Source organism: Mobula hypostoma, chromosome 4 (assembly GCF_963921235.1).
Source record: "Mobula hypostoma chromosome 4, sMobHyp1.1, whole genome shotgun sequence".
Taxonomy (NCBI): domain Eukaryota; kingdom Metazoa; phylum Chordata; class Chondrichthyes; order Myliobatiformes; family Myliobatidae; genus Mobula; species Mobula hypostoma.
Window position 1 is genome coordinate 100,056,350 of NC_086100.1, and position 25,042 is coordinate 100,081,391.

The 25,042-nt window shown below is 41.8% G+C and overlaps 1 protein-coding gene across 11 annotated transcripts in view; it reads right to left on the bottom strand.

The window, feature by feature from the left end:
• Nucleotides 1–25,042, bottom strand: part of LOC134345516 (protein transport protein Sec24B-like) — a 239,669-nt gene that overhangs the window by 122,272 nt on the left and 92,355 nt on the right. For all 11 annotated transcript variants that reach the window (XM_063046288.1, XM_063046287.1, XM_063046286.1 and 8 more), the window contains 7 exons: nt 23,302–23,480; nt 22,246–22,430; nt 15,646–15,748; nt 11,410–11,536; nt 8,457–8,566; nt 6,523–6,635; nt 5,987–6,105 (listed from right to left, as the gene is read on the bottom strand). In XM_063046288.1, coding sequence (XP_062902358.1) covers nt 5,987–6,105; nt 6,523–6,635; nt 8,457–8,566; nt 11,410–11,536; nt 15,646–15,748; nt 22,246–22,430; nt 23,302–23,480 — 936 coding nt within the window. The remainder of the gene's footprint in view (nt 1–5,986; nt 6,106–6,522; nt 6,636–8,456; nt 8,567–11,409; nt 11,537–15,645; nt 15,749–22,245; nt 22,431–23,301; nt 23,481–25,042) is intronic.

Genomic DNA, 25,042 nt, shown 5'->3' on the forward strand with positions numbered 1-25,042 from the left:
ACAGGCATTCTACAAATTCCTTCGCTAGGGATCTAGCACCAACTTGAATTTCCCAAACTACTTGCATACTGAAATCCCCAATGACTGTTGTAATACATGTATTGCCCCTTCTATCTTCCATTGTAATTTGTATCCCACATCCTGGTTACTGTTCAGAGGCTTGTACATAACTGCCATCACTATCTTTTTACTCTTGCAGTTTCTTGACTCCACCCTCAAGGATTCCACATCTTCTGATCCTTTGTCACCTCCTTCAAAGAATTTGATTTCAATTTTACCAACAGTGCCATCTCACCCCCTCTACCTACCCGCCTGTCCTTTTGATACAAGGTGTATCCTCAGATGTTAAGCTCCCAACAATGATCTTTCAGCCACGTCTCAGTGATGCCCACAGTCTCATGTTACCAGAAGTTAAACTCCTATCCCTTTCTAAACTACACAATGGATCTACTTATATACCAACTCCCCATTACTCAATCTTCAATTCCATTGTCCTGCCTTTTCCCCATAATCCTTCACCCCCTCATCAATCAACAACCGATCAATTCCGACCTCGAACATATCCAATGAGCTGGCCTCCACAGCCTTCTGTGGCAATAAATTCTATAAATTCATCATCCTCTGTCTGAAGAAATTCCTCCTCATCTCAGTTTTAAAGGTATATCCTTTCATTCTGAAGCTGTGCCTCACGTTCTTAAATTACAAGAGGAAAAAATGATGCAGGGAGGTAGTGTTTGAGGTGGAAAGTATAGGTGTGGTTTCAATAAGAACGGCATGAGAGCCACAAGAATTTTGGTGACAACTCTTAATTAAGGCAAGGGATGAATACTTAAAGAGGGAACTGTTCCTAGTTCTCTTTTAATAATAGAACATTAAAAAGACAAAACAGCAACAGCAACCCTTGAAGTGGCAGGTTAAATGGATAAAGGCATTTTAAAAATATAAATGTTCTTTTGAATCAATAACTGTATATATTACTGTTGTAGTTAGAATACTACAGAATACTACTGCAGGATAGAATACTAACAACAGGAATTCTGCAGATGCTGGAAATTCAAGCAACATACATCAAAGTTGCTGGTGAACGCAGCAGGCCAGGCAGCATCTATAGGAAGAGGCGCAGTCGACGTTTCAGGCCGAGACCCTTCGTCAGGACTAACTGAAGGAAGAGTGAGTAAGGGATTTGAAAGTTGGAGGGGGAGGGGGAGATCCAAAATGATAGGAGAAGACAGGAGGGGGAGGGATAGAGCCGAGAGCTGGACAGGTGATAGGCAAAAGGGGATACGAGTTGATCATGGGACAGGAGGTCCGGGAAGAAAGACAAGGGGGGGGGTGACCCAGAGGATGGGCAAGAGGTATATTCAGAGGGACAGAGGGAGAAAAAGGAGAGTGAGAGAAAGAATGTGTGCATAAAAATGAGTAACAGATGGGGTACGAGGGGGAGGTGGGGCCTTAGCGGAAGTTAGAGAAGTCGATGTTCATGCCATCAGGTTGGAGGCTACCCAGACAGAATATAAGGTATTGTTCCTCCAACCTAAGTGTGGCTTCATCTTTACAGTAGAGGAGGCCGTGGATAGACATGTCAGAATGGGAATGGGATGTGGAATTAAAATGTGTGGCCACTGGGAGATCCTGCTTTCTCTGGCGGACAGAGCGTAGATGTTCAGCAAAGCGGTCTCCCAGTCTGCGTTGGGTCTCGCCAATAAATAAAAGGCCACATCGGGAGCGCCGGACGCAGTATATCACCCCAGTCGACTCACAGGTGAAGTGATGCCTCACCTGGAAGGACTGTTTGGGGCCCTGAATGGTGGTAAGGGAGGAAGTGTAAGGGCATGTGTAGCACTTGTTCCACTTACATGGATAAGTGCCAGGAGGGAGATCAGTGGGGAGGGATGGGGGGGACGAATGGACAAGGGAGTTGTGTAGGGAGCGATCCCTGCGGAATGCAGAGAGAGGCGGGGAGGGAAAGATGTGCTTAGTGGTGGGATCCCGTTGGAGGTGGCGGAAGTTACGGAGAATAATATGTTGGACCCGGAGGCTGGTGGGGTGGTAGGTGAGGACCAGGGGAACCCTATTCCTAGTGGGGTGGTGGGAGGATGGAGTGAGAGCAGATGTACGTGAAATGGGGGAGATGCGTTTAAAAGCAGAGTTGATAGTGGAGGAAGGGAAGCCCCTTTCTTTAAAAAAAGAAGACATCTCCCTCGTCCTAGAATGAAAAGCCTCATCCTGAGAGCAGATGCGGCGGAGATGGAGGAATTGCGAGAAGGGGATAAGATCGCAAGATCCTACATCTACGGACTCCAGAGCCTGCCGGCCCCGACGCTAGCAGGCATGAACTTTCAATTGCGGCCCCTGCCATTGATCTCGGCGGCTCCAACACCTCAGGGCATATTCAAAACCCGGACTCCAGCAACGACCATGGACACATTCGAAGTGATTGCGCAACCACCAACTGCAACTCCAGCCTTAAACTCCAGGCCGGGTCTTTATGTGCTGCTATTGTGACTCCCGTCTCCCCTTCCCCCACCACCACTCCGCAGCCCCGTCTTCCTCAGATCCCACCGTCAACTCCTGGGCCCTCAGAGGCTCCATCTTCCTCTCACCCCAACCCTCCCCTCTCCACTGACACCCCCAGCCTCCCCCCTCCCCCCTCTGATCCCAGCTCTCATCCGTGCCGGGTCTTTACCATCCCCTCCGACCTTCTACTGTCGGAGGCAGAACGCTCTGTTCTCAGTAAGGACCTCACGTTTGTCCCCCTTCGCCCACACCTCAGCGAGTTCCGTGTTCGCCACGATGCGGAACTTTTCTTCCGCCGTCTCCGTCTCCGAGCCTACTTCTTCGGCAAGGACTCTTCCACCACCACTGATGACCCCTTCTCCCGTCTTCAACCCTCCTCTTCTTCATGGACACCCCGCTCTAGTCTTCTGCCTGCTCTGGATCTCTTTATTGCTAACTGCCGACAGGACATCAACCGTCTCGACTTCACCGCATCTTGTCCCCATTCCAACCTCACTCCTTCGGAACGCTCTGCTCTCCACTCCCTCCGCACTAATCCTAACCTTATTATTAAACCCGCCGATAAGGGGGGTGCTGTTGTAGTCTGGCGTATTGACCTCTACCTTGCCGAGGCACAGCGACAACTCGCGGATACCTCCTCTTATTTACCCCTTGATTGTGATCCCACTAAGGAGCACCAGGCCGTTGTCTCCCACACCATCACCGACTTTATCCGCTCAGGGGATCTCCCATCCACTGCTACCAACCTTATAGTTCCCACACCCCGCACTTCCCGTTTCTACCTCCTACCCAAGATCCACAAACCTGCCTGTCCTGGCCGACCTATTGTCTCAGCTTGCTCCTGCCCCACCGAACTCATTTCTGCATACCTCGACACTGTTTTATCACCCCTTGTTCAATCCCTTCCGACCTATGTTCGTGACACTTCTCACGCTCTTAAACTTTTCGATGATTTTAAGTTCCCTGGCCCCCACCGCTTTATTTTCACCATGGATGTCCAGTCCTTATATACTTCCATCCCCATCAGGAAGGTCTCAAAGCTCTACGCTTCTTTTTGGATTCCAGACCTAATCAGTTCCCCTCTACCACCACTCTGCTCCGTCTAGCGGAATTAGTCCTTACTCTTAATAATTTCTCCTTTGGCTCCTCCTACTTCCTCCAAACTAAAGGTGTAGCTATGGGAACCCGTATGGGTCCTAGCTATGCCTGCCTTTTTGTTGGGTTTGTGGAACAATCTATGTTCCGTGCCTATTCTGGTATCTGTCCCCCACTTTTCCTTCGCTACATCGACGACTGCATTGGCGCTGCTTCCTACACGCATGCAGAACTCGTTGACTTTATTAACTTTGCCTCCAACTTTCACCCTGCCCTCAAGTTTACCTGGTCCATTTCCGACACCTCCCTCCCCTTTCTAGATCTTTCTGTCTCTGTCTCTGGAGACAGCTTATCCACTGATGTCTACTATAAGCCTACTGACTCTCACAGCTATCTGGACTATTCCTCTTCTCACCCTGTCTCTTGCAAAAATGCCATCCCCTTCTTGCAATTCCTCCATCTCCGCCGCATCTGCTCTCAGGATGAGGCTTTTCATTCTAGGACGAGGGAGATGTCTTCCTTTTTTAAAGAAAGGGGCTTCCCTTCCTCCACTATCAACTCTGCTCTTAAACGCATCTCCCCCATTTCACGTACATCTGCTCTCACTCCATCCTCCCACCACCCCACTAGGAATAGGGTTCCCCTGGTCCTCACCTACCACCCCACCAGCCTCCGGGTCCAACATATTATTCTCCGTAACTTCCGCCACCTCCAACGGGATCCCACCACTAAGCACATCTTTCCCTCCCCCCCTCTCTCTGCATTCCGCAGGGATCGCTCCCTACACAACTCCCTTGTCCATTCGTCCCCCCCATCCCTCCCCACTGATCTCCCTCCTGGCACTTATCCGTGTAAGCGGAACAAGTGCTACACATGCCCTTACACTTCCTCCCTTACCACCATTCAGGGCCCCAAACAGTCCTTCCAGGTGAGGCATCACTTCACCTGTGAGTCGACTGGGGTGATATACTGCGTCCGGTGCTCCCGATGTGGCCTTTTATTTATTGGCGAGACCCAACGCAGACTGGGAGACCGCTTTGCTGAACATTTACGCTCTGTCCGCCAGAGAAAGCAGGATCTCCCAGTGGCCACACATTTTAATTCCACATTCCATTCCCATTCTGACATGTCTATCCATGGCCTCCTCTACTGTAAAGATGAAGCCACACTCAGGTTGGAGGAACAACACCTTATATTCCGTCTGGGTAGCCTCCAACCTGATGGCATGAACATCGACTTCTCTAACTTCCGCTAAGGCCCCACCTCCCCCTCGTACCCCATCTGTTACTCATTTTTATGCACACATTCTTTCTCTCACTCTCCTTTTTCTCCCTCTGTCCCTCTGAACATACCTCTTGCCCATCCTCTGGGTCACCCCCCCCCCCGCTTGTCTTTCTTCCCGGACCTCCTGTCCCATGATCCTCTCATATCCCCTTTTGCCTATCACCTGTCCAGCTCTCGGCTCTATCCCTCCCCTTCCTGTCTTCTCCTATCCTTTTGGATCTCCCCCTCCCCCTCCAACTTTCAAAACCCTTACTCACTCTTCCTTCAGTTAGTCCTGACGAAGGGTCTCGGCCTGAAACGTCGACTGCACCTCTTCCTACAGATGCTGCTTGGCCTGCTGCATTCACCAGCAACTTTGATGTAGGATAGAATACTACTTCATTTTACTACAAACCGACATATACAAGCATTCCCCAGGCATTGCAAATTTGAAGAAGTACAGAGAAAGGTAAGACTCTCTTTTGCAATTACACAGATTTCCTTCAGTTTCCCAGTTGACAATGATGAGAAAAAATAGATAGTAAGACACTGGATCAGTATTACATTTCTATAGCGACTGTATAGATCAGCATCACAGCTTCCAAGACTTTTGCAACAGTTTAGTCACTTTCAGCAATGGTGACTGGACCTCAACAATTAACTCTCACCAATAAAATTATCCCCTGTACTTCTTGAATATTTCATAATCTCCAATCCTTTTTTAACCAGGGAAAGCAAGAGCACTGTTGTGCTTTCAGGGGGTCAGACACATCATTCTCAAAGATGTACAGTGTACTCAGCTTGGACAGATTACTTTGACCAACTTACCATGCTGGCAAAAAAATTGCTGTCTGAGGAAATGCAGTTGGTACTCATAATAAAGAACAGATTTTAGTTTTGGCAGAATTTTCTTTGTTAACTATTCCAAGATAGTTGATATTATTCTACAAAATGTACCTAAAACTTATATTTATACAGGAAAATACTTTAAATTCAAATTCTATAATTAAATCAATAAAAATTAATTAACATCCTATTTTTACAAACATCTAACTACCACATAACAAAAAAAAACACCAAAGTAAAAATATAAGACATTTTCATATTGTACCTTCAATCTCGGACACAATCAACATTTGAGGCTGTGCCAACCCTTCCTGCAAGTTGAAGAAGTGAACAGTGCTGTCAAATGTAATAAATCCTATTCTGGTTCTTGAGTCTCCAGGTAACCTGAAATATATTTATGAATATTTATATATATATATATATATATATATATATATATATACACACACACACATAAACTTAGTGATGATCTAAAAAGTATATATGTTTGCAATGATAGTAAATAACAAACAAGTAAAATAAAAAGTATCGCATTATAGTACGAAATCTCTTTTGGGGCATGCAATTAAGTCTTAAGATCATTTTAAATCAGATTATAATATATTCCATGAAGCTTTAGATTGTGATTTTATCTATATTACAAGCACTTCAAACATAACTTTAAAAAATCACACATTGACATCACGTAATTTTATATCTCACAATGATTTCAAATTCTCTGGAAAAAATATTAAATATCCAAAGCCTCAAATAATATACACTCTTAATTGCAAGCTATTATTTTTTTTAATGGACACTTACTTGTCAAAGTTTTCTAACAATGACTGACAACAAATGTTCAGATATCCTGATTCCACAGCATTATGGGAAACATCAAAAACAAAGAGATAGACAGCAGGTTGAGGCGGTCGCAGCTGCAAAGGAAATATTTTGGCTATTTAAAGGGGTGTTGAAAACAGTTATAAGACCATAAGATACAGGAGCAGAATTAGGCTGTGACTCCCATTGAATCTGCTTAGCCTTTCCATCATGGTTTATCCAGGATCCCACTCAACCCCATACACCTGCCCTCTCACAATAACCTTTGATGACCAAGAAACCTAATTTTCACTTTAAATATACCCACGGTCTTGGCCATCACAGTTGTCTGTGGCAGAGCATTCTACAGATTCACTACTTTCTGATTTAAAAAAAAGTCCTCCTTACCTCTGTTCTAAAGGGTCGACCCTCAATTATGAGGCTGTGCCCTCTCGTTCTGGACACCCCCACCAGAGGAAACATCCACTGCACATCCACCTATCTAGTCCTTTCAACATTCAGTAGGCTTCAATGAGATCCCCACGTATTCTTTGAAATTCCAGTGTGTACAGGCCCAAAGCTGCAAAATGCTCCTCGTATGTTAACCCCTTCATTCCCATTATCATCCTCGTGAACTTCCTCTGGACTCTCAAATGACAACACATTCTTTCTGAAATATGGGGCCCAAAACTGTTGACTATACTCCAAGTGCGGGCTGACTAACATCTTATAAAGCCTCGTCATTATCTTCTTGTGTTTATACTCTATTCCACTTGAAGTGAATGCCAATAATTATTTGCCTTCTTTACCACAGACTCAACCTGCAAATTAACCTTCTGGGTGTCTTGCACGAGGACTCCCAAGTCCCTCTGCACTTTTACGTTTGAATTTTCTCCCCATTTAGATAACTTGACTAAGTCCTTCTGCAATCACATTGCTTCCTTAGCACAACCTATCCCTCCACCTATCTTCGCATCATCTGCAAACTTCACCATAAAGCCATCAATTCCATTATCTAAATTACTGACAATGTGAAAAGTAGCAGTCACAATACTGACCCCTGAGGAACACATAAATCACTGGCAGCCAACCAGAAAAGGCTCTTTATCTAATGCCTTCTGAAAATCCAAGTAAATAACATCCACTACCTCTCCTCTGCCCACCCTGCTTGTTATTTCTTCGAAGAATTCTGACAGATTTGTCAGCCAATATTTCCCTTTACAGAAACCATACTGACTTTGACTTATTTTATCATTAGTCTCCAAGTACCCCGAAACTTCATCCTTAATAATGGACTCCAACACTTTCACAACCACTGAGGTTAGGCTAAATGGTCTATAATTTCCTTTTGTTTGCCTTCCTCCCTTTTTAAAGAATGGAGTGACATTTGCAATCTTCCAGGACCATGCCAGAATCGAGTGATTTTTGAAAGATCATGACCAACGCATCCGTTATCTCTTCAGCAAACTCCCTCAGGACTCTAGGGTATGGTCCATCTGCTCCAGGTGACTTATCCACTTGAAGACCTTCCAGTTTGCCTAGCAGTTTTTCCTTTGTAATAGCAATGGCATGCACTCTTGCTCCCTGACACTTACAGACCTCTGGCACACGGCTAGTTTCTTCCACAGTGAACACTGATGCAAAGTACCCATTAAGTTCATCTGTCATTTCTTTGTCCCCCATTACTACCTCACCAATATCATTTTCCAGTGGTCCAATATTCACTCTTACCTCCCTTTTACTCTTTATATAACTGAAAAAACTTCTATCTTCAGAATACAGCTTTATACATTTTATTTTTCAATCATACCAGTCAATTTGCAATCTTTCAATTAGATTCCAACACTGTACTCTATACAAGCAACAAATATATACCAATATACAAATATGGAATAACTTGAATATCTAGAATGGTTATGCAGAATACAACATTTTACCATATAATCTGAAGAAGCAATAAATTCCACAGTTGCAGTTTGAACCTCTGGCCGTTTATGTGGCTCACCATATGAGTGGGTCAAAGGGTTATACATAAATTCTTCAGGTACTGCAATTTAATGTGAAAAGTTTTATTTGTAAAAGTCGAATAATATTCTAATTTATGCAAGTAGTTTCAATTCATACTAATGATCTCCTTAGCAAAAGGTACGACAGGGAAAATTAAATCCGGAAATCATGTCAAAACAATCCTGAAGAGCAGCAGTCATTACAAAATCTAAAGCAAAACCAAGGACCTACTGCGGGGATGTAATAAATGCATAATTTAACACAATAAGCTCTGGAAAGATTAAGGCAAAAAAATGTGAAAACTGCCTTCCCCATCCTTTTCATATTATAATAGTATGCAACAGCATCCAAATAACCTTCCGTCCTGATTCAATGGCTCCAAACATATTCCTGTAAAATTGTCACTCCTATCATGAATTATGGCATTTTTCACAAAGTAGCTATTCTCAAATCTTATTTTCCCCAGTTACTTTGAAATAATATTTACCACAGTTCCAAAATATGATTTCTGCCTGTTTTCCTTCAGGATATTCATTACATTTTAAGATCTTTCAACCTATCATTTTTTTTTAAGATTCTTTAAATATAACCTTGGCCTTGACCCTGCCTTATGCAGCTAGATCCTGGACTTCCTGTCAGATCGCCAGCAGATGGCAAGAGTGGGCTCCCTCCTCCACTCCTCCGACTCTCAACACAGGAGCCCCTCAGGGTTGTGCACTAAGTCTCCTCCTTTACTCTCTGTATACCCATGATTGTGTCAGCACCCACAAATCTAATCTGCTAATTAAATCTGCCTACAACACTACATTGATTGGCCTAATCTCAAACAATAACGAGGTGGCCTACAGGGAAGAAATCATCTCTCTGACACAGTGGTGTCAAGAAAACAACCTCTCCCTCAATGTCACAAGAACAAAAGAGCTGGTTGTGGATTACAGGAGGAATAGAGATGGGCTAACCCCTATTGACATTAATGGATCTGGGGTTCAGAGGGCAAACAGCTTTAAGTTCCTTGGCATCCACATCACCGAGGACTTCATGTGGTCTGTACACACCAGCTGTGTGGTGAAAAAAGCACAACAGCGCCTCTTTCACCTCAGATGGTTGAGGAAGTTTGGTATAGGTCCCCAAATCCTAAGAACTTTCTACAGGGCACAATTGAGAGCATCCTGACTGGCTGCATCACTGCCTGGTATGGGAACTGTACCTTCCTTAATCGCAGGATTCTGCAGAGAGTGGTGTGGACAGCCCAGCGCATTGTGAACTTCCCATGATTCAGGGCATTTACAAAGAACAGGTATGAAAAAAGTCCCAAAGATTCATTGGGGGCCTGATTCACCACAACCACAATCTATTCCAATTGCTACCATCCGGGAAACGGTATAAAAGCATAAAAGCCAGGACCAACAGGCTCCAGGACAGCTTCTTCCACCAGGCCATCAGACTGATTAACTCACGCTGATTTGAGTGTATTTCTATGTTACATTGACTGTTCTATTTATTATAAATTACTATGATTGCATATTGCATATTTAGACGGAGACACAAAGATTTTTACTCTTCATGAATATGAAGGATGTAAGAAATAAAGTCAATTCAATTCACAAGTTAAATTTCTTGGCCGAGTCCCAAATGTCCAATTCTTCAAGGATAATCTTTGATTCTTCACACTTGCATGTTAGCAGGCCTTTCATCTTAATGATCCATCCCAAAGCAAGATGCACCTTTAAGCCAGTCTCATTTTCCCACATTTGTCTCATATCCCTCTAAACTTTTCCTATCCACGTACCTGTCCAAGTATCTTTTACAAGTTATTAACGTACCTGTTTCAACTATTTGCTTTAGCAGCACCACCTCTAGGTGAAAGCATTACCCCACTGGTTCCCATTACAAACCTTTCTCCTCTCATCTTACACCAAGGCACTCCAGTTCTTGATTCTCCAACTCGGAAAAAAGATTTTGCGAATTCAACCCTACATCATGATTTTATATACCTCTAAGATCACCCCTCATTCTATCAAGTTCCAAACAAAAAAGAACCAGTCTGTTCAACCCTCTCTATAAGTCAGTCCTTCTAGTCCTAGCAACATCTGCATTCCTTCCAGCTAAATGATATCCTTACCATTGCAAAGCTACCAATGCTGAACACAATATTCCAAATGCAGCCTCACCAATGTCTTGTACAATTGCAACAGAACATTTTGCCTTCTGTACTCAATACCCCGTCCGATAAAGACCAGCATTCCAAGCCTTCTTCACCACCCTGTCTATCTGTGACACACCTTCAGGAAACTATGCACCTGTACTCTTAGATCCTTCTGTTGTGCAACTCTCACTTAGGCTCTATAATTCACTGTGAATGTCCTACCTAGAATTGTCTTCCTAAACTGAAACACCTCACAGTTACCCGAATTAAACGCCATCCAATCCTCAGTCTGCTTACTCAGCTGAACAAGATACTTCTGTAAATCCTGATAGCCATTTTCACTGTCTACGACAGAACCTATTTTAGTGTCATCTGCAAACTTACTAACCATGCCTCTTGAATTAAATTTTGTTCATTTTCATAAATAACTATTTCATTTTTTCTGTTATAATTTGATTGCAATCCAAATTAAGTGGTACCAGTCTCTGAAGTAAAGCTAATGCCCCGTGTAAGATTCTCTCTTCTATACCATGTTGTTTAGCTACATTTAAATTTTTTTGATGCCTTTATCCTTCGCACAATGAACACTTTGAAATCACCATACATTTCCTTTCAAAAATATACAATTTTGAGCAACTGAAATTCCTTCAGCAAGGCTAATTTCATGATGTATTTCAGTGATAATAAACCTAACATATTAAAATAATTCCAAAGTTCACTAATATCTGTTAACTTACCATCATTAACTCGATAACACAGATTACATTTCCATCTCCTTTGATCAAGGAAGGATACAAACGGGTTAATATATGTTCTGCAAGTTCGACATCTGACAATGGTGCTGGACGTAATCACAGGTAAATGCTGAATCATCAACAAAACCAATTATTATTACTGAGCAAAATTTCCAGATTTTCTCAATACATGCAAGTTAATATCTAAAATACAATCAGAAAAGATGAAATTATCCACACATCAAGCGAAGGCGTGCTAGATAGACCATGATTACTTTCTCCAATCCAGATCTTACATAATGCTCCTGCTGCAGGTTGTCTGTGGTTCTAATAACCTTTACCTCAGAATAAACATTGAATATTAATTTAAAAAGGCAACTAGCTTCATTTGAATGCTCAAAATATTCAGAACAAGCAGCATCTGCGAAGTGAGTTATCACTTCAGGCCAGTGCCCGGAAAGTTCATTTTGGACTCAAGTCCAAACAGAACATTGAGATTACCACACTTTTAGTCTTCCTTTTGAAATTGTTTTTTAGCTTCTAAAATTTCCTTAGTAAGACTATCTGCCTAGTTAAACTCACCTGCAAAACAACCATAATTTCTGCAGCTGCATCTTCAAAAATTGTAATTACTTGCAACAGTGGCTACTTACCCCTTTAGTGGCTTCTGAAGGATAAAAAGCTCAAAAAGGTCAACCTAAAAAGTTAACTCATTTTTCTTTGCTCAGCTGTTGGCTGGCTTGTAGAATATTTCCTGCAGTTAACTTGTTTTACATCTTTCACACCTGCAGTTTTTGCTTTTCAACCAGTCTTACCTATTTTTCATCAAAATAAATGACACAATTAAATAAATGGGGCTGCCCGAAAGCTCATATAAAGCTGACTGCTAATTGTATTGGACCCTCAACTCAGCATAATTAACTAAATGCCATGCCAAATAGCAAAAGAGAAGGCAAGATAAGCTACAATCTTCCAATATCTTCCATAACACTCCCATAATGCTGCACCATCTTGTATAGACCAGCTAGCTGAAAAATACATAACTAGTATCCGGTGCTTTTCTGTAGAATTGCTGATAATGATGATTGCACTACCATCTAGCCAGACTTCAAGTTTGGTTCAAGTATATCATCTGACTGTACATATATACAGCCAAATGAAACAACATTCCTCCAGACCACAGTGTACCCACAAAACCTATATCACACACAGCACATTAAACAAAATATTACCACAAATAAGTGAAAAAAATATAATTTGAAGTGCATGTAATGTGCAGCAAAGGCAAGCAGTAAACAGCTCACTGTCCTAGTGACAAGACATCAGTGGTATTAGTCTCTCACCCTGAGGAAAGAAGCTATTACCTAATCTTGCAGTCCTAGTCCTGATGCTCTTTGTGCCACCTTCCTGATGGTACTGAGTCAAAGATTGTGGGATGGGTGGTAAGGATCCTTAACAATGCTTTTGGCCCTTTGTATACAACACTCCTGGAAAATGTCATGAACAGGGAGGAGGAGAGAGACCGCAGTGTAGGATCTTACGTCTGGTCAAGAAGTCCAAGATCCGGTTAGGGTCAACTTAACCTTTAGAAAAGAATTTTTTGAAGGGAAATTCATTCACAAAGGTTGTCATTGTCTACAAAAATTATTAATATTCCTTTTTTCCTGCTTATGTGATGTTTTATGTCTGTGATGTTTCTGAAAGTACATTTTTCATTGCACCTGTGCATACATGGACTTGAATCATTTGTTTCATTGTAGAACTTGGGCTTGGGCTTGAGAAGTTGCAGCCAAAGGTATAAAAGGTCCACAGCAAATGTAATCTCATTGGCTATTCACTGAATCCTGGAACGTCCAGACAGCAAAGATGCATATGTCAGGATGCTGACAACATCACAGATGTAGGCCAATTCGAAAGTGGTAACGAATCAGCATATAGAAGGGAAATTGAAAATCTGGCTGAGTGGTGCCATAACAACAATCTTTTTACTCAATGTCAAAGAGACCATGGAGCTAATTATTGATTTCAGGAAGAAGAAACCAAAGGTCCATGAGCCAGTCCTCATTGGAAGATCACAGATGGAGAGGGTTAGCAACTTTAAGTTCCTCAGAGGAACTGTCCTGGGCCAAGCATGTAAGTGCAATTATGAAGAAAGCACAGCTGTGCCTCTACTTCTTAAGGAATTTGAAAAGATTTAGCATGACATCTAAAATTCTTGACAAACTTCTATAGATGTGTAGTGGAGAGTATATTGACGGCTGCATCACAGCCTGTTATGGAAACACCAATGCCCTTAAGCAGAAAATCCTCCAAAAGGTAGTGGATACGGCTCAATGCAACACGTGTAAAACCCTCTCCACCACTGAGCACAGTTACATGAAACATCGCAAGAAAGCAGCATAAGGGACCTCCATCACCCAGGACATGGACTCTTCTCACTGCCATCAGGAAGAAAGTACAGGAGCCTCAGGACTCTCACTGCCATGTTCGGGAACAGTTATCAGTCCTTAACCATCTTGAAGGAAAGGAGATAACTTCATTCAACTTCACTTGCCCCATCATTGAAATATTCCCACAATCTATGGACTCACTTTCAAGGACTCTTCATCTCGTGTTCTCAATACTTACTGCTTATTTATTTATTATTTTCCTTTCTTTCTTTTTGTATTTGCACAATTTGTGTCTTTTGCACACCGGTTGAAAGCCCAAGTTGGTGCAGTCTTTCATTTATTCTATAATAGTTATTATTCTATTATCTATTTATTAAGCATACCCGCAAGAAATTGAATCTCAGGATTGTATATGGTAATATTTATGTACTTTGATAATAAATTTACTTTAATTTTTGGACAAGCTCAGTGAGGAGAGGTGGAGTATTGACCTAGATGAGTGCGAAACTCAAAGGTTTCAGACAGAAGGCACATATAAGAACAGGTAAGCTTTTTCGGCTGCCTGTAAATCCTTAATTCAGTGTCGGATGGATGATAGTTAAGGCCGTGGAATGCTCTTCCTGTAAGATGTAGTATTTTAGAGTACCTAACAGTCTCCCTGAAGATGACGTCAGCAGCAACTGCACCCAACTTTAGCTCCTGACTGACCAGATCAAGGGACTGGAGATACTCAGAGACACTCGGAGAGCGGAAAACCTCATAGATGAAACTTTTACTAAGGTGGTCACACCAGGAGTGCAGGCTTCAGAAAGAAAATGGGAGACAATCAGGAGAAGTAAGGGGCTTAAACATCCATGTAGGGTTCCTCTGTGGCCATTCCCCTCAGCAACAAGTATACTACTCCTTTGGATATTCCGGGGTGGGGTGGGTGCTATCAAGACAAAGCAACAGCAGCAGCCAGGCCAGTGGCACTGTGGCCAGCTCTGAGGTTCAACAGGGAAGGGTAAAGTCAGGCAGAGTGACAGTGAAAGGTGACTCGATAGTGAGGCATCGCATTGAGCAAGGCAAGTCATGTCTTACTAACTCAACTGAGTTTTTTTGACTAGGTGATGAGACTGACTGATGATGGTACAGGATGTTATCTACATGGATTTAGCAATATACCTCATGAAGTGCTCATCCAGAAGATTAAGATACATGAATCCATTGTGAATTGGCCATTTGGATTCAGAACTAGATTTAGAATAGTTCATTCATCTGTGGTGGAAAATAGAAAGGAGGCCCCTTGCCGGCTCTGGTAGGAATGCAAGGAACAATCTGAGACGTCACCCAAGTCTGTGAGCCAGGAATTCCATATTAACCACTCTCACGCCTAACCTGGCTAAATCAGTTTTTTGGGATCTACTCACAATCAATGCCCATACCCTTGACATGATGATAGTGAACCACGACCCTTGACCATTCTAATCCTTGAGATACACCCACAATATCTTTGGGTCAAGATTTGGACCCAGTAACAATGGAAAGATCATAATATAGGGTATTGTATTGTGTCAGAGTAAATTTCCAATCTACTTGTTGTCCATCATCTTCCATTGCAGTATTATGAAAGTAAAATCTAAATACCATCTAGGGTAGCACAGTTTAATTTCCCATGCACACAATGATACAGAATCAGGCATTTGGCACAAAGACAATTTTCCATTCTATTTTCTCATTTTTTTATAAGCTAGGTTGACTACCTTTTATCAGCAGTTTTGCATAGAAGATAGTGAGTACCATCAACTGCATCATGAGAAATTACACAGGGTGAAGAGCATCATTATAGATACCAAATAAAACTAATTACCGTCAGGTCTCTGAAAGGATGAAGTAGTAACCCAAGGGGAAGTTTTGCTTTGTTCAGCAAAGCCTGAGTCTGAGGAACATTCATCAGGGTGCACCGGAATAAGCTGAGATAAAGAAAATAGCACAAAATCAAACACTAACATTATAGAATAACTGCCAAGGAAAAAAACACATTTCTCAGTTTATATTCTTAAATTATTCTTTTCTAAAAAGTATTTTGTAGGTTTAAGTATGAGACACCATGGTAGCACAGGAGGTAGCAAGATGCTATTACAGCTCAGTGCATGAAAGGTCAGAGTCCAATTCCAGCGTCGTTCTGTAAGGAGTATCCCTACGATCTCCTTGCGAAATGCATGCGTTTTCTCCCACAATCCAGAGATGTATCAGGTAGGTTAATTAGTCATTGTAAATTGTCCCATGATTTGACTAGGATTAATTGGGGTCGCCGGGGGGTTGCTACATTACTTAGCATAATTTGAAGGGCCTACTTCCGCAATGTGTCACTAAATAAATAGACAAAATGCTCTGGTCTACTTATCCCATCCATGCCAACATATGCTCAGAGAGACGAGATTTAATTCAGTGAATTGCACACAATTCAGTGAGCATGTTGTGTCAGCACTTGTGCAAATCCACACAACATAAAATTTTGCCTTTTTGGTTTCTGCAGCAGTATACTTCTCAATAGATTAGCATAGATATTTTTAAACCACAGCAATACCCTCCTTCTTCTCAAGAATGTATAGTTTTCAACAAGGTAAACTTTATAACAGGACCCGACTTGAAATTTGTATCTCCCACTTTAAATAAAAGCCAATGGGTATAAATAAATACCTCGTCTTGCTGATGTGTATTTAATCTGGGGTTAGAGGCTAATTTTAAAGCAGAAAGGAGGATCTTTGCACAACAGGTCTAGGATTTCTAAGGTCCGCGTTAAAATGAATCGTGAGTGCAATAGGAAAATTTGACAATGACAAGTCAGGAGGCGCAATTAATATTGTGAATAATCTGAACCATAGATCCACAGAACACTGCAGCACAGAAAACAGGCCATTCGACCCTTCTAGTCTGTGCCAAAACTTTATTCTGCTAGTCCCATTGACCCACACCCAGTCTATAACCCTCCAGACCTCTCCCATCCATGTATCTATCCAATTTATTCTTAAAACTTAAGTGGGCCTGCATTTACCACGTCAGATAGCAGCTCGTTCCACACTCCCACCACTCTCTGAGTGAAGTTGTTCCCCCTAACGTTCCCCCTAAATCTTTCCCCTTCCATCCTAAAGCCATGTCCTCTCATGTTTATCTCTCCTAACCTAAGCGGAAAGAGCCTAGTCGCATTTACTCTGTCTATATCCCTCATTATTTTGTAAACCTCCTTCAAATCTCCCCTCATTCTTCTACGCTCCAAGGAATAAAGTCCTAACCTGTTCAATCTTTCCCTGTAATTCAACTCCTGAAGACCCAGCAACATCCTAGTAAATCTTCTCTGCACACTTTCAATCTTACTGATATCCTTCCTATAATTAGGTGACCAGAACTGCACACAATATTCCAAATTTGGCCTCACCAATGTCTTATACAACCTCACCATAACATCCCAACTCCTATATTTAATACTTTGATTTATGAATGCCAGGATGCGAAATGCCTTCTTTACAACCCTGTCCTCCTGTGACGCCACTTTCAGGGAATTATGTATCTGAACTCCCAGATCCCTTTGTTCCTCCGCACTCCTCAGTGCCCTACCATTTACTGTGTATGTCCTACCTTGATTTGTCCTTCCAAAATGCAACACCTCACACTTGTCTGCATTGAATTCCATCTGCCATTTTCTACCCATTTTTCCAGCCGGTCCAGATCCCTCTGCAAGCTTTGAAAGCCTTCCACAATGCCTCCAATCTTAGTGTCAACAGCAAACTTGCTGATCCAATTTTCCACATTTTCATCTAGATCATTGATATAGACAACAAACAATAATGGTCCCAGCACAGATCCCTGAGGCACACCACTAGTCACAGGCCTCCAGTTTGAGAAGCAATTATCCACTACCACACTCTGTCTTCTCCCACACAGCCAATTTCGAATCCAGTTTGCAACCTCTTCATGGATACCTAGTCTCTGAACCTTCTGAACCAACCTCCCATGTGGGACCTTGTCCAAGGCCTTACTAAAGTCTATGTAGACAACATCTACAGCCTTTCCTTCATCTACTTTCTTTGTAACCTCCTCAAAAAACTCTACAAGATTCATTAAACATGATCTACCACACACAAAGCCATGCTGACTATCCTTAATCGGCCCCTGGCTGTCCAAATACTTGTATATCCAATCTCTCAGAACACCTTCCAATAATTTACCTACTACTGATGTTAGGCTCACTGGTCTGTAATTGCCTGGTTTACTTTTAGAGCCTTTTTTAATCAACAGAACAACATGAACCACCTTCCAGTCCTCCGGCACCGGTGGCTAAGGACATTTTAAATATTTCTGCCAGGGCCCCTGCAATTTCTACCCTAGTCTCTCTCAATGTCCGAGGAAATATCCTGTCAGGCCCGGGGGATTTATCTACCTTTATTCGCTGTAAGGCAGCAAGCACATCCTCCTCTTTAATCTCTATATGTTCCATGACACTACTGCTTGTTTCCCTTCCTTCCATATACACTCTGCCAGTTTCCTGAGTAAATACTGATGGAAAAAAAACTGTTTAAGATCTCCCTCATCACCTGAGGCTCCACAAATAGACGACCACTCTGATCTTCTAGGGCAGGAGTCCCCAACCTTTTTTGCAGTGTGGACCGGTTTCATGTTGACAATATTCTTGCGGACCGGCGCGGCGGACCGGGGGGGGGGGGCGCGCAGGATGGTTGCCAACGGACAAGAGTAGCAGTCAACAGGAATTCTGCAGATGCTGGAAATTCAAGCAACACACATCAGGACTGACGTTTCAGGAGTCCTGACGAAGGGTCTCGGCCTGAAACGTCCACTGCACCTCTTCCTAGAGATGCTGCCAGGCCTGCTGCGTTCACCAGCAACTTTGAAGAGTAGCAGTCAAATACGTTGCATTTACCCAGAGAAAGACTACAATGACCATGAAGCCTTGCGTGGGCACCAGTGCGCATGCGCGCTCGTGTCGATTATTTTTCTACAAATTGTTTTTGGCGATTCTGTTGGGGGGTGGCTGTTAATCACGACCGGAATATCGGTGATAAGTGGCTAATACACCCAATTTCGTTTCTAAAAGGCTTTAGCTAACGAATTTAATATTAAACACACAGCGCATTTTCATCGCATGAATATAGCGATAAATCAATTATCAGGGGAGGACAGGGGAGCTTGAAGTGTTGAACAAACTTCCAGCAGAAGTGTCAGAAGCAGGTTCGATATTATCATTTAAAGAAAAATTGAATAGGTATATGGACAGGAAAGTAATAGAGGGTTATGGGCTGAGTGCAGGTCGGTGGGACGAGGTGAGAGTAGTGTTCGGCACGGTCTAGAAGGGCAGAGATGACCTGTTTCCGTGCTGTAATTGTTATATGGTTATATAAGTCAATAGCATCATAACATTTTAAGTAACGTTTGGATATTAAACACAGCGCATATTTTCCCCGTATGAACTTATAAAATCATTGCAACGCACCAATATCGCTGAACCAATGGGAGCCCTGGGCTTGCTTTCCTGCAACAAGATGGTCCTATCGAGGGGTGATGGGAGACAGCGATACTCGAAAAGGGTTCCTTATGTCCTTATATCCGCAATTTAGTTTTTGTTACATTCATCGCAGAGATATGTTGGAAATGGAAGCAACGTTTTCGGTGCCTCCGTGGCTATCTCAGGATATTTCGCCTTGACTTTGATGTAGAATGCCGGCAGAGATGTTATGTCAAACAGACTTTTCAGCCCGTCGTCATTTGCAAGCTTGAGGAGTTGATCTCCTTCCGGCGCTGACATGGATGACGCGCGGGTAATGACCTCGCATGCATAATGGCTCAACAGTGGGCGTGACAGGAAATGAGGAAAGGTGCAGCTGACTCATATCGCCAAATCATATCGCTTCCTGGCGGCCCGGTAGTGCATGCTCTGCGGCCCGGTGGTTGGGGACCGCTGTTCTAGGGGATCAATTTTGTCCCTTACTATCCTTTTACTCTTAATATACTTGTAGAAACCCTTCAGGTTTACCTTCACATTATCTGCCAAAGCAACCTCATGTCTTCTTTTTGCCTTCCTGATTTCCTTCTTTAGTATTTTCTTACATTTTCTATACTCTTCAAGTACCTCATTTGTTCCTAGTTGCCTATACCTGCTATACACCTCTTTCTTAACCAGATCGCTAATATCCCTTGAAAACCAAGATCCCTTGAACAGTATGGATGTACATACATTTTGTGAAAAAGATAATTTTATTTCTGTAAAAGTGTAAAAGAAAGGTGAGCGTGCATATTGGACCACTGAAAAGTGATACTAGAGAGGCAGTAATAGTGGACAAGGAAATGGCGGATGAACTGAGTAAGTATTTTACATCAGTCTTCACTGTGGAAGACACTAGCAGATGTCAGGGTCATGAAGTATATGAAGTTACCATAACTAGAGAGAAGGTTCTTGGGAAATTGAAAGGTCTGAAGGTAGGTAAGTCACATGGACCAGATGGTGTACACTTCAGAGTTCTGAAAGAGGTGGCTGAATAGATTGTGGAGGCATTAGTAAAGATCTTTCAAGAAGACAGGAAAATTACAAATGCCACTCCTATCTTCAAGAAGGAAGAGAGGTATAAAAAAGGAAACTAAAGGCCGGTTAATATGACCTCAGTGGTTGGGATGTTTGGGAGTCAATTATTAAGGATGATGTCTCAGGGTAGTTGGGAGGCACATGATAAAATAGGTCGTAGTCAGCATGGCCTCAAGGGAAAACCTTGCTTGATAAATCTGTTGAATTCTTTGAAGAAATAAAAAGCAGGATACACAAAGGAGATATGGTTGATTTTGTGTACTTTCAGAAGGCCTTTGACAAGGTGCCACACATGAGGCTGCTTAAGTTATGAGCCCGTGGTATTACAGGAAAGATTCTAGTATGGACAAAGTACTGGCTGATTGGCAGGAGGCAAAGAGTGGAAATAAAGGGGGCTTTTTCTGTGATGGGACTGATTCTTTTTACGTTATATGTTAATGATTTAGATGATGGATTTGATGGCTTTGTTGCAAAGTTTGCAGCTGATACAAAGGTAAGTGGAAAGGCAGGTAGTTTTGAGGAAATAGAGAGGCTACAGAAGGCCATAGACAGATTAGGAGAATAGGCAAAGTGGCAGCTGGAATACAGTTTTGGGAAGTGTATGGTTATGCACTTTACCAAAAGAAACAAAAGGGTTGATTATTTTCTAAATGGAGAGAAAATGCAAAAATCTGAGGCGTAAAGGGACTTGGGAGTCCTTGTGCAGGATTCCCTAAAGGTTAATTTGCAGGTTGAGTCTGTGGTAAGTAAGGCAAATGTCAGCATTCATTTCAATACAGAAGCAAGGATGTTATTTTGAGACTTTATAAAACACTGGTGAGGCCTCACTTAAAGTATTGTGAGCAGTTTTTGGCACCTTAACTGAGAAAAGATGTGCTGAAACTGGAGAGAGTTCAAAGGAGGTTCACAAAAATGATTCCAGGCTTGTCATATGAAAACTGTCTGATGGCTCAGGGCCTGTATTCACTAGAATTCCGAAGAATGAAGGGTGACCTCATTGAAACCTATCGAATGGTGACAGACCTCCATAGAGCGGATGTGGAGAGAATGTTTCCTATAGTGGGAGAGTCTAAGACCAGAGGACAAAGCCTCAGAATAGAGGGGCATCCCTTTAGAATGGAGACGAGGAGGAATTTCTTTATCCATAAAGTAGTAAATCTGTGGAATTCTTTGCCACAGGCAGCTGTGGAGGACAAGTCTTTATGTATATTTAAGGCAGAGGTTGATAGATTGTTGATTGGTCAGGACAGGAAGGGATATGGGGGAAAGGCAGGAGAAATGGTGGAGCAGACACAATGGGCCAAATGGCCTAATTCTGCTCCTATAGCTTATGGATTTATTTATATGACTGTCGTAAAATCCTGTTTGAATATGAAGGTTTCAAGAATAATTAAGCTTACCTTTCCCTTTCACTTCAAATATTACATCTTTAAATTTATATGCTTGGATCATCTAGTTTTGTAAAAATGTCTTCTGTAGAGTTGAAACATTTAATACCAAAAGCAATCACCTCAAACAAAGCTGTTAATTAATTCTAAATTTCTTGCAATTACATTTGGAATCAAACATTTTAACTGCACTTTCAAGTCAGTTTCAAAACTGTCACCAATGGTTTTGAGAACCCCATGCCTTCAGGGATAGGGTAAATATCATAACTCAAGTATCTTTTCATTAGTTTCATACTTTATTTAATTTTCTCAATTTTGAAAAGGAAAATCAGAGGCAGTACACTTGAGAATGGAGCTAAACAGAATAAGTACAGTCTTAAAGAAATATAGCAAGTTAGTCACAAATGATATGGTACTGAACAGGTATAAAAGCCTGTGCAGACATTTTGCAGTTCAGTATATACAAATACGCAGGAAATAAACTTACTCTGGACTGCAATTAAGCTTTCTTAGTTCTGGACTTAAACTTGATTGAGGGCACTGGACTGGAACAGTTGGAAGAATATTATGCTCTTGAAGAAGGTTGATTTGCTTCAGAGACCCGATCTGTTGCTTATTCTGAAAAAATAGCTGCTCCATTCTCGATGACAACTGATTAACATTTGAAAATGGCTGCAATTGTGAAAAGTAAAGGACCTTCTCTGGTTATGCATGTTTTTTTAAAATCCAAATTCAAGCAAAAGCCTTTATTAAACATGTCATTACACACCAAATGCTTCAACAGTAATGAATTTAACTAAAATTCTTAATTGGAAAAACTTTGTGAAATATCCAATGTCCAAAGACATTAAGATTGCCACTTTGGAAAAAGGATTCTGCTATTAAAACTGAATGATACTGCAGAGCAAATGAAATGAATAAATTTACATCTGGTAGCAATTTTAATTTTTGAAGAAATTTTCAAAACTGCTTCAAGTTACAGACACAATATAAGTAACTGAAGCAGCTATCTTAAATGTTAGATGTTATCTTAATTTCATGGCTAACCATGTCAGATATCTTTTCTCAAGGCTAGTTACCAGTGTTCGGTAATTAAAAAGTGCAGGCTTTCAAACCTTTTACCAGCAACCAAATTAACTTACACCAAAAATCAGGCTACTAGTAAGTTGCATTTCCATGTTAAAGCAAGAGAGATCAACCTGTTACACCCCAAATCTGATGCACCTCCATGAATAAGGCTACACTCCAACCAGATAAGATGCTTCAGATGTGTTTAAAAGAGAAAATACCAATGATGCAAACTGTCTCAAACCCCACTATAGTGATTCTTTTTTATCAGTTAAGGGACCTGGGCATAGTAGGATGAGCAAGCATTAAGCTACCCATTCTTAAGGTGATAGTCAATTGGCTTCCAGAATTGTTGAATTCTCAGGGTTATTTTTGGGAAGGGCAAACAGAAATAAAAAGTGAATGAAGTTAATAACGAACTTTATTAAGACCATCTCCCGATGCAGGTCAAAACCAAGATTAATAGTGGACCCACCTGTGTAATCCGTTGAATTGCAGGAGAATATCCTGGACTGGTGGGCTGTCGCACAGAACACAATGGAGAAGCTACTTTCAGGTGAGGTTGTTGAAGAGTTGGATATGCATTATGTTTAGTTGTCATCAGTGAACTTGGATCAGATGGAGCAGGTGGTTTAGTGGCTAAAGATGACAAGTCTGCAAAAATTTGAACATGCAAGTTAGAAATATTAAAATAAACAGTGACCTGGCATTTCTACAGCAGTTTTCACTATTTTAGTACACTGCAAAGCACCTCAAATACCATTTAAGTACATCTGAAGTACAGTCATAGCTACGCAATAATTAGACCTGCTGGCCAATTTGCAAATAGCAATGAGCAAGTGCAAATTGCTTTGTTAATGTGTATTTAATGTACACACAGCTAGTGTCTAACATTTTAGGAATATTTACTACGAATAACTGGCATACAAGGGAATGGTACAGTATGTGTAACATGACACTGTGAAGTTTCCTTACGTGGAACTTTACCTGAAAAGGTACCATTCTGTGGTGAAATTAATCTGTGGTGAAATGGGTCACAAATGCTCTGTAGTAGTAGCTTAGTAATGAGTGATTTACATAAATACACTTACAAAATAGAATGATATTGAATAAAATTAATTTAAATCCATGGGGTTGAAGCACTGATGTAGATGAAGAGGAGAACAAGTACAATAAGAAAATATTATACTTATTCAACAAAATCTGAAAATGTTCCTTTTCCTATACCTCCTGTGTTGTATGGACAAAGATGGTACCTCTTCAATCAGACAAACACCAGGAGGTGTGCAGAATAATATGTATTCAAATTTAAAGTATTTTATGATAATAATTTGTCCTGCTTTGCTTATGCTAAAAAAAAGGAACTACAGGTTGGTGAGCCTTATATCAGTGGTGGAAAAATTATTGGAAAAAATCCTGAGAGACATGGCTTATTTCCATTTGAAAAAGGCAAGGACTGATTCAGAAACAAGAAAAAATCTGCAAATGCTGGAAATTCAAGCAATACACACAAAATGCTGGAAGAACTCAGGAGGCCAGACAGCATTTATGGGAAAAAGTACAGTCGACTTTTTTGGTCCAGACCCTTCAGCTGGACTGGAGGAAAAAATGAAGAGGAGTAGATTTAAAAGGTGGAGGGAGGGTTGAAGTAAAGAGCTGGGAAGTTGATTGGTGAAAGAAATACAGGGCTGGAGAAGGGGGAGTCTGATAGGAGAGCATAGAAGGCCATGGAAGAAAGAAAAGGGGGGGGAGCACCACAGGGAGGTGATGGGCAGGCAAGGAGGAAAGATGAGCGAGGGAAAGGGGATGGGGAATGGCGATGGTGGGGGGGGGGGGTGTATTTCCAGAAATGACAGAAATTGATGTTCATGCCATCAGGTTGGAGGGTATCCAGATGGAATATAAGGTGTTGTTCCTCCAACCTGAGTGTAGCCTCATCATGCAATGGAGAAGGAGGAATTGAGAGAAGGAGATGGCGTTTTTACAAGCAACGGAGTGGGAAGAGGTGTGGTCCAGGTAGCTGTGAGAGTCCATCAGTAAATAAGCTTTCTCCAGAGACAGAAACAGTGACATCAAGAAAGGGGAGGGAGGCACTGGAAATGGACCAGGTAAATTTGAGGGCAGGGTGGAAGTTGGAGGCAAAGTTGATAAAGCCAACAAGCTGCGCATGAGTGCAGGAAGCAGCACCAATGCAGATGTCGATGTAGTGCAGGGAA